This window comes from Hyla sarda, chromosome 2, assembly GCF_029499605.1.
Source record: "Hyla sarda isolate aHylSar1 chromosome 2, aHylSar1.hap1, whole genome shotgun sequence".
Lineage (NCBI taxonomy): Eukaryota > Metazoa > Chordata > Amphibia > Anura > Hylidae > Hyla > Hyla sarda.
Window position 1 is genome coordinate 83,282,865 of NC_079190.1, and position 9,794 is coordinate 83,292,658.

Here is a 9,794-nt window from a genome sequence, read left to right on the forward strand (position 1 = left end):
CCACCCCTTTCAGATGGCCACACCCCCTCCTGGTTTTCTAAGTAAAATTTCCCAAGTTTTTAAAAAAATTTGGTGCAGACAATTTGTGGCACAATGCACCACATTTTGGTGCACGACCCGACAAAACAGGTCAGGTTTACAATAGTAAATCAGAGTCATGGAATTATATTTATAAGCATAATAAATTGACAGGAGACCAACATGGTTTGGACAGTTTATTGGACAAGATGCATCTTAACCAGTCTTACATTGGTTTTGGGGGAGCTCTTGGAGGTGCACCCTAGAGAAAAAAAGAAAAAAAAAAAGTGTTAAAGAAACTCCCTCGAAAAGGAACTATCAAAACCAAATGTGTAAAACAGCTTCATATGAAAGACCACCACCCACAAGATAAATAGCAATATATTACCACTACCCACAATATATTCAAGACACATCACATGTAATGTTCAATGCAAACAAACAATTGTCTCAGCAGTGAAGAAAAGCAGAGAGGGGGTTGTCTGGGATTAAACCTGAGGGGTAAATTGAAGATGAATGATCAGTAGAGAGAACTTAGTGATTTGATTCATCACAAACCCCGCGGCTCGGCAGTTGCTGACTTTATCCTGCATAAATGAGTTCAGCTTTCAGGTGCTCCGGTGGGCTGGAGACTCTCTCCTAGGACTGTATCCACCTTTTCCAGCCACCGGAGCACCTGAAAGCTGAACTCATTTATGCAGTCAGCAACCGCCGAGCTGCGGGGTTTGTGATGAATCGAATCACTGTGACTTCACTCATTTCTAGTGATCAGGGTTTCCCCTGCCAAAGGTGTTCACTTAATGTGTACGGCCTGACATTGTCTGCAGTTTCTCGACTGCCTCTAAGTCACCTGATAGGCTGAATACAGTGGTATCATGCAATGTCTGGGGCTGTTAAGTGTATCTCAAAAACTTTGTATAATTTAGATACTATTGTATGTATATCTGTAATATACATTTATTAAAGAATCTGTATATTTTTGGGTGAAAAAATTAATACTGTCCCTGAAGCTATTGTCTGTGTGAGGAAGAGAAGCAGGACTCTGCAGACCCCTGCCTTGTCAATCATCCTGATGTCAGCCGGGTGTAACAGCCTTCATGCAGAGCCCTGCTTACCCACCCACACTTCCTGTATTTGGACTCCTCACAGAGAGACAATAGCTGTAAGGACAAAAATACACTAATGCATTACATACAAATTGACAATTGTATTCTCTACATTATATAAAAAGTTTGTTAACATGTACATCAAGTCTGAAGTTGCTACAATAAAAATATGTATATGTTTTAACTTGGCCAAGTGCTACTATTTTATAACCATAAAATGCATTTCTGACCGCTGTGCTAGAAACAGACCTAGGAAGTACAGAGCATGTACAAATACACACTAAACACTGGACCGTAGTATTCGATAAAACTAAGTATAGGCTACTATAACTTATGATGTCTAATACATACATGTTCCACCTCTAGGACCTGCATCTATCTCAACACCGAGGGCCCCCACAGCCTGACAGTGGGAATTAGAGACCAGCTGACCTGGCTGTTTTATGACATTTGTGTAACTGTCACTGTACAGACTGTTACAACTGCAGGACTACCAAATATGTATTTTGGTGGGGTTGGAAGAAAGAAATTGTACTTTTTGGAGACTAGAAGAGTGATCACTTTTAAAGTACTTTGACAGGCAATTAGGTTTACTATGTGTTTCGACAGGTGATCAGGTTGTGTCTTTGGTAAGGCTCCACAGGTAGATACTTAAGACAATGTAAGGTCACAGTATAGTGTGACCCCCTCAACACTACAGGTCCCCTTATTCAGATGGCATCTGAGCAGCAGGTATACAGGTTTTTTCCTACTATATATGCACTAAAGCTGCACTATTCTGTGCCACATAACAGTAGGAACTACTAGAAGCAGATGTGTAAACAGCCTTAGAATAGTGCACCATCATATCTGAGGGCAACAGGTCACTGCAAAAGAGGCCTCTTACCAGACCGTGCCATATATTGGGAAGCGCCTGTACTTCTGGTAATCCCACTGAAGAGCCGTCACCAGCACAGAAAGCTATTACTGCATCATACACTCTGTATTTTGCTGCAACTGCACAGCTCATGGCACCAGGGGTTAAAGCGGTATTTCCATCCTGACATATACAGACCATACAGATCCAGCCTCTGGGACCCACATCTATCTCAAGATCACACCTGGGAAGCTGAATGGGCAGTTTTACACTTTACGGAGTTACCGGGAGTTGCATATGCAGTTTAACACCACAAAATATACTGTTCTTATTACTTGGGAAACTCTATATTTACAAGTACAATATCCTGCGCCTATTAGATGTAGTCGATTTAAAGCTGCAGATTTTATGGAGTACAATGAAAACTAAATGACTGAACACAACTTCAAATCTGCATATCAAATATGGGCAGGTACCTGTGTGAATACACCCCTAAGGGTCTATTAACATGCACAGTGTCCCGCGCATATTTGATGCGGGAGATTTAAAGCTTAAGAATTTAAGCTGCAGAGTGCAATGTAAACTAAATGACTTCAAACCGGTGCACCTAAAATGTGCAGGATGCTGTACAGGTAAATACAGCCTAAAGGGGTTGTTTTGGGTCAGTTTTCCTTGGCTGATGGAACATTAAACTAAAGTCATAACTCAACTAGATGCCCACTAGACATTGGCTCTGGTGACATGTCGCCCCTGTAGGGACTGTCCACTTAACCAAGTAGAAGCTGCGGCAGGATCAGTTTAAGGCATTGGCTTAGGACAGTTCTAGCAGTAAAGATGTGTCAAGTGACCACATAACAGATTGTGTGGGCAGATAACCATCTAATTTGGCTCATCTAATCTGTCCACCATGCAAGAAGCAACTGGGAGCCATCAGAACAAGATGTGTGTGTGGTTGGAGTTGGAGTGTACCATCTTTTATATTTAACACTCCAGCACCCATACATACACCATTCCTGTTCCCAGACAACCCCTCCAACCTTGTACAGATTTCCACAGACATGATCTGCTGATAAAACTGCTGACGGGTCACGATGTTTCCTGGTAGACATACATACCGCAGGCCTGAACCTTGGAGGTGGGGTACGATCCTTTCGGGCTTCGCGGGAGCGGTTTCTGACCACCTTGCTGTGAATGGCGCAGCTGACGCAGTAGTGCAGCTTCACATACAACTTGGGCAGAGCATAGGCTAGAAGACAAGAACATCCAAGTCACGTCTACTGTTCTTATAGGAAAAAAAAAAAAAGGGGGGGGGGGGGGCGGTAGAGAGAAAACTAAAAAGTGCCATAGAACCTGCTAGAAACTTACAATCAAAGACGCTGGCATCAGAGATATCCCTGACGGCTGCCGCCTCCACAATGTTCCTGATCACAAACTTCTTGATGGCCTTATCCTTGGGGACGCAGCGGGCACAGTTGGTGCAGCGGATGGGCTGCACGTGTCCTCGGCCCTTCTTGGCGCGGCCGTTGTTCCTTCTTTTCTTGGTCTGATTTAAGAAACAAAACATAAAGCAGTGTTTCCAAGCGAGTGTGCCTCCAGCTGTTGCAAAACTTGTAGTTTTGCAACAGCTGGAGGCACCTCAGTAGGAAAACACTGATATACAGAACTATATGCCCTCTCTATACCGTACTACAGCTATGACTGTCGCACATAATGGTCTGTATATAAGAGCGGGGCAGCACATAAAGCCTAGAGCCTAGGTATGGAGCCATCTATAGAGAATTGTCTCTAATACACGCGGCGCAGTAATATAACTCAGCAAGGCCGCCATCATATGTTTATCATAAGTATTGCGGGCGGATCACGGCTGGGCACAATCTAAGGATAGGGCGGGTGTGAACGTGGTCGGGACCCTTCATGTCACCCATGCGGCCACTATACCGCGGGCTGTGCGGACACATCACGGGAGAAGGGAATACGCCACAGAAGAGATAAACCGGAACTCTAATGTGAACGAGCACTAAACACACAACACGCGGACTCCGGCCATGCCGGGCACCGCCGCGCTCTCTCACCATCTTGGAATCGAAGGCTGAAAAGAGGACCGGAAACCGCTGTGCATTCCTTATAAAGCCGATCCTTCCGCACCGGACATGACGTAGCTCAACAGCGCGTGCTATGATTAGTCAGACATCATAAGCTCCTCCCACAAGAGTGGGAGAATCAGGTTCTGGCGGCTGGTACTATATTCCATGCGTCGCGGAGGTATCAAGGTTACGGCAAGTGAGTATAGAAAAACCATCGCGTAGTGGATGTGCGCATGCGCGCTGGTAACTGCTGTCTGAATGAGGAAAGGAAGTGACTTGTGCGTCGTGTTTACAGCTGCAGATGCTGGGAGACTGAATGAGATGTTAAACCGTGTATGTTTGTGTATGTATATATATATATATATATATATATATATATATATATACACACACACACACACACAGAGGTAAAGAACCACGTGTGTGTGTGTGTGTGTGTGTGTGTGTGTGTGTGTGTGTGTGTGTGTGTGTGTGTATGTGTGTGTGTAGGTGTGTGTGTGTATGTGTGTGTGTGTGTGTGTGTGTGTGTGTGTGTGTGTGTGTGTGTGTGTGTGTGTGTGTGTATATATGTGGTTCTTTATCTCTGCATATGCATCTTTTTTTTCAGATATTGATAGATCTATTTACTGTCAACAGCATATGTGAGAATTATACAATCCATATCCTTCACATGTATCTAAATACATAAAATCGAAGCATTTAATTGCTCCCATCCTCCGGTGGTCTTCCGGGTGGCCGGTGTTCTACACATACACATCATATACATCATGGCTCAGCTAATCGTCGGTCGCAGCAATGTCCCATCTCAGCTGGTGATTGGCTGAATCATAGTGTAACATATTAGAGTCCTGGCAATAGGAGGAAGGCCAGTGCCAGGGCTCAGTACATCACATTGCTGCTCAGCCTATCACCGGCCACAGTGAGACATGGATGCATCCAGTGATAAGCTGAGCAGCAGTGTGAGGTGTCGGCAACTGGGAAGAAAACCGCACCGGAGGACAAGGGCAGAGATACCGGGGCAATGAGGGAGCAATGGTTGTCAGCCTGGAGATAATGTGGGAGATTTATCAAAACCTGTCCAGAAGAAAAGTGGCTTGTAGCAACCAGATTGCTTTTTATTTTTGAAAGACCTCTGAAAATGTAAAGGAAATCTGTCACCAGTGCCACCTGCACTAACCTGTCAGTACCGACAAGTAGTGCGGGTGACACTGATGACAACGGTACTCACCTTGTCCCGGTCCGTGGCGGGGATCTCCTGTAATCTTCTCTGTTATCACTGGCGGAACTTAATGACGTAACCACTGCTGTTCCCAGGACCCAGCAGAGGTAACGTCATTAAGCTCTGCCCATGACCCAAGCAGCTGCTGCTGCTGCTGCTTTCTGCAGGGATCCTGGACAGCAGCAGTAACTTCATTAAAAGGGGTATTCCAGCCCAAAACCTTTTTTTTATATATCAACTGGCTCCGGAAAGTTAAACAGATTTGTAAATTACTTCTATTAAAAAATCTTAATCCTTCCAATAGTTATTAGCTTCTGAAGTTGAGTTGTTGTTTTCTGTCTAACTACTCTCTGATGACTCACATCCCGGGAGCTGTCCAGCTGCCCATCATGCAAGGGATATTCTCCCATCATGCGCAGCTCCCGGGACGTGACATCATCATTGAGCAGTTAGACAGAAAACTTCAGAAGCTAATAACTATTGGAAGGATTAAGATTTTTTAATAGAAGTAATTTACAAATCTGTTTATCTTTCCGGAGCCAGTTGATTATATATATATATATATATATATATATATATATATATATATATATATATATCTAAGTTTACCCCTTTAACCCCTTAAGGACTCAGGGTTTTTCCATTTTTGCACTTTTGTTTTTTCCTCCTTACCTTTTAAAAATCATAACCCTTTCAATTTTCCACCTAAAAATCCATATTATGGCTTATTTTTTGCGTCGCCAATTCTACTTTGCAGTGGCATTAGTCATTTTACCCAAAAATGCACGGCGAAATGGGAAAAAAAAATAATTGTGCGACAAAATCGAAAAAAAAACGCCATTTTGTAAATTTTGGGGGCTTCCGTTTCTACGCAGTGCATATTTCGGTAAAAATGACACCTTATCATTATTCTGTAGGTCCATACGATTAAAATGATACCCTACATATATAGGTTTGATTTTGTCGCACTTCTGGAAAAAATCATAACTACATGCAGGAAAATTTATACGTTTAAAAATGTCATCTTCTGACCCCTATAACTTTTTTATTTTTCCACGTATAGGGCGATATGAGGACTCATTTTTTGCGCCGTAATCTGAAATTTTTATCGGTATGATTTTTGTTTTGATCGGACTTTTTGATCACTTTTTATTCATTTTTTAATGTTATAAAAAGTGACCAAAATACGCTTTTTTGGACTTTGGAATTTTTTTGCGCGTACGCCATTGACCGTACGGCTTAATTAATGATATATTTTTATAGTTCGGACATTTACGCACGCGGCGATACCACATATGTTTATTTTTTTTTTTACACTGTTTTATTTTTTTTATGGGAAAAGGGGGGTGATTCAAACTTTTATTAGGGAAGGGGTTAAATGACCTTTAACAACACTTTTTTTTTACTTTTTTTTTGCAGTGTTATAGGTCCCATAGGGACCTATAACACTGCATATACTGATCTCTCATCCTGATCACATGCGTGTATTAACACGCCTGTGATCAGCATTATCGGCGCTTGACTGCTCCTGCCTGGATCTCAGGCACGGAGCAGTCATTTGTCGATCGGACACCGAGGAGGCAGGTAAGAGCCCTCCCGGTGTCCGATCAGCTGTTCGGGACGCCGCGATTTCACAGCGGCGGTCCCGAACAGCCCGACTGAGCAGCCGGGATACTTTCAGTTTCACTTTAGAAGCGGCGGTCAGCTTTGACCGCCGCTTCTAAAGGGTTAATACCGCACATCGCCGCGATCGGCGATGTGTGGTATTAGCCGCGGGTCCCGGCCGTTGATTAGCGCCGGGACCGACGCGATATGATGCGGGATCGCGCCGCGATCCCGCTTCATATCGCGGGAGCCGGCGCAGGACGTAAATAAGGGGTTAAGCTCCACCCGTGCCCCAAGCTGGGGCCCGGAGCAAAGATACCGGTGAAGATTACAGGAGATCCCCATCACGTACCAGGACAAGGTAAGTACCGTTGTCATCCGTGTCACCTGCACTACCTGTTGGTACAGACAGGTTAGTGCAGGCGACACTGGAGACAGATTTCCTTTAAAGCAATCTGATTGGTTGCTATGGGCAACTTAGCAACTTTTCCTCTGGACACGTTTTGATAAATTTCCTTCAATGTTTAAAAAACAAAACAAGTTATGGAAGACAGTATGTTGATTCCTTACTCGCATAACTTGTGAGCTAACCGAGCTCTGTGGACAGGATATGTGGACCATTTGACATATACAGCTTATCAAAATCCAGAAACATATCAGATCAACACATACAATGAACTACACAACCCTCAAAATGCAAGGACTACATTATGATTATAAAGCATATTACACTTTTATAGTATTTTTTTTTTTTCAGCGCACCTGTCGTTTCAGGATAACATGTCCTGTGTGTTTACATTGGGAGCAGCACAATTTCTGGCTATTATATTACTTATATTGAATTGTTTTGGCAGACTTCAGCTCTGCAGGCTTCACCTATAATTTTCACTTCTTTCAGCGCTTGTGGGTGGAGCCTAATGTCTACAGTGTCTCTGTACTCTACAAACACGGAGGAGGAGATCCTTCACTTCTATATCTCTTTGCACAGGCTAAAGAGCAGCATAAATCAGTGGTGAGCAGTCAAAACTGTGTATACAGTCCCTTTACTGTGTCTCTGCACCGTGTGTGTTCACAGGAACTCTCCCTCAAATCTCCATCCTCCATAGACCTGTATTGCTTGTAATTTGATCCCTGAGTGATCTGCAGAACAAACACTGAGCAGACAAGACAAAACTGAGTTGATTCTTACAGTGGAATACATTCTAGCAGGAAGTAGGAGAGGGGAGAGGTTGATAACAGGAGAAAAAAAAGCATTGTTGTCTAATAACATATAATAGACAAAAGTTTCTTATGAACTGATCAAAAAAATAAAGGGAACACTAAGATAACACATCCTAGATCTGAATGAACTAATCGTATGAAATACTTTCGTCTTTACATAGTTGAATGTGCTGACAACAAAATCACAAAAATTATCAATGGAAATCAAATTGATCAACCCATGGAGGTCTGGATATGGAGTCACACTCAAAATCACAGTGGAAAACCCCACTACTTAAAACAAGTCAAAATGAGGCTCAGTAGTATGTGTGGCCTCCACGTGCCCGTATGACCTCCCTACAACTCCTGGGCATGTTCCTGGACTGTCTGTGGTGCAACGTGGCGTTGGTGGATGGAGCAAAACATGATGTCCCAGATGTGATCAATCGGATTCAAGTCTGGGGAACGGGCGGGCCAGTCCATAGCATCAATGCCTTCCTCTTGCAGGAACTGCTGACACACTCTCGCTACATGAGGTCTAGCATTGTCTTGCATTAGGACAACCGCAACAGCAACCAGGGACAACCGCAACAGCATATGGTCTCACAAGGGGTCTGAGGATCTCATCTCGGTACCTTATGGCAGTTAGGCTACCTCTGGCAAGCACATGGAGGGCTGTGTAGCCCCCCAAAGAAATGCCACCCCACACCATTACTGACCCACCGCCAAATCGGTCATGCTGGAGGAAGCAGAACGTTCTCCACAGCGTCTCCAGACTCTGTCACGTCTGTCACATGTGCTCAGTGTGAACCTGCTTTCATCTGTGAAGAGCACAGGGTGCCAGTGGCAAATTTGCCAATCTTGGTGTTCTCTGGCAATTGCAAACGTTCTGCACGGTGTTGGGCTGTCAGTCCCTCATACCACCCTCATGGAGTCTGTTTCTGACCATTTGAGTGGACACATGCACATTTGTGGCCTGCTGGAGGTAATTTTGCAGGGCTCTGGTAGTGCTCCTCCTTGCACAAAGGCAGAGGTAGCTGTCCTGCTCCTGGGTTGTTGCCCTCCTACGGCCTCCTCCACATCTCCTGAGGTACTGGCCTGTCTCCTGGTAGCGCCTCCATGCTCTGGACACTATGCAGACAGACACAGTAAACCTTCTTACCACAGATCACATTGATGTGCCATCCTGGATGAGCTGCACTACCTGAGCCACTTGTGTGGGTTGTAGAGGAACATCAGCCAGGAAGCATAGGAACTGAGAAGTGGTCTGTGGTCACCACCTTGCGGGTGTCTTGCTAATTGCCTATAATTTCCACCTGTTGTCTGTTCCATTTGCACAACAGCATGTGAAATTGATTGTCAATCAGTGTTGCTTCCTGAGTGGACAGTGTGATTTCAAAGTGTGAGTGACTTGGAGTTACATTGTGTTGTTTAAGTGTTCACTTTACTTATTTGAGCAGTGTATTTGCTTGTACTATTGATCTACGTAACGTGCACAGTTTGTTGAAATGACAGTGCCTATTAAAATAGGCATTGTCAGAATCATAAACTATTTATATGTTGTGGATCTTGGCAAAACATTAACCTTTCTAACATACTTTATAAAAATGGTATACTTTCTTATAGAAATCATGGCTTTAAAAAAAAAAGTCCATTAGGGGTTCCAATACCATCCAGATCATAATCATGTCCGGCTGCAGCATCAT

General features: G+C 43.9%; 1 protein-coding gene across 1 annotated transcript; it reads right to left on the reverse strand.

Moving 5' to 3' along the window:
* Positions 1-201: 201 nt before the first annotated feature.
* Positions 202-4,182, reverse strand: RPS26 (ribosomal protein S26). The gene is made up of 4 exons (XM_056560372.1): positions 4,053-4,182; positions 3,346-3,523; positions 3,096-3,226; positions 202-280 (listed from the first exon to the last, which is right to left on the reverse strand). The coding sequence occupies exons 1-4, from the start codon at positions 4,053-4,055 to the stop codon at positions 245-247; spliced, it is 348 nt and encodes a 115-aa protein (XP_056416347.1). The 5' UTR covers positions 4,056-4,182; the 3' UTR covers positions 202-244.
* Positions 4,183-9,794: the final 5,612 nt, after the last annotated feature.

Excerpts from the sequence above, each read along its gene's own strand:
- RPS26 (XM_056560372.1), bottom strand. Across the intron at positions 3,227-3,345 it reads TGATGCCAGCGTCTTTGATT|CCTATGCTCTGCCCAAGTTG; the intron begins GTAAGTTTCTAG and ends CTTGTCTTCTAG. Across the intron at positions 281-3,095 it reads CTCCAAGGTTCAGGCCTGCG|GGTGCACCTCCAAGAGCTCC; the intron begins GTATGTATGTCT and ends TTTTTTCTCTAG.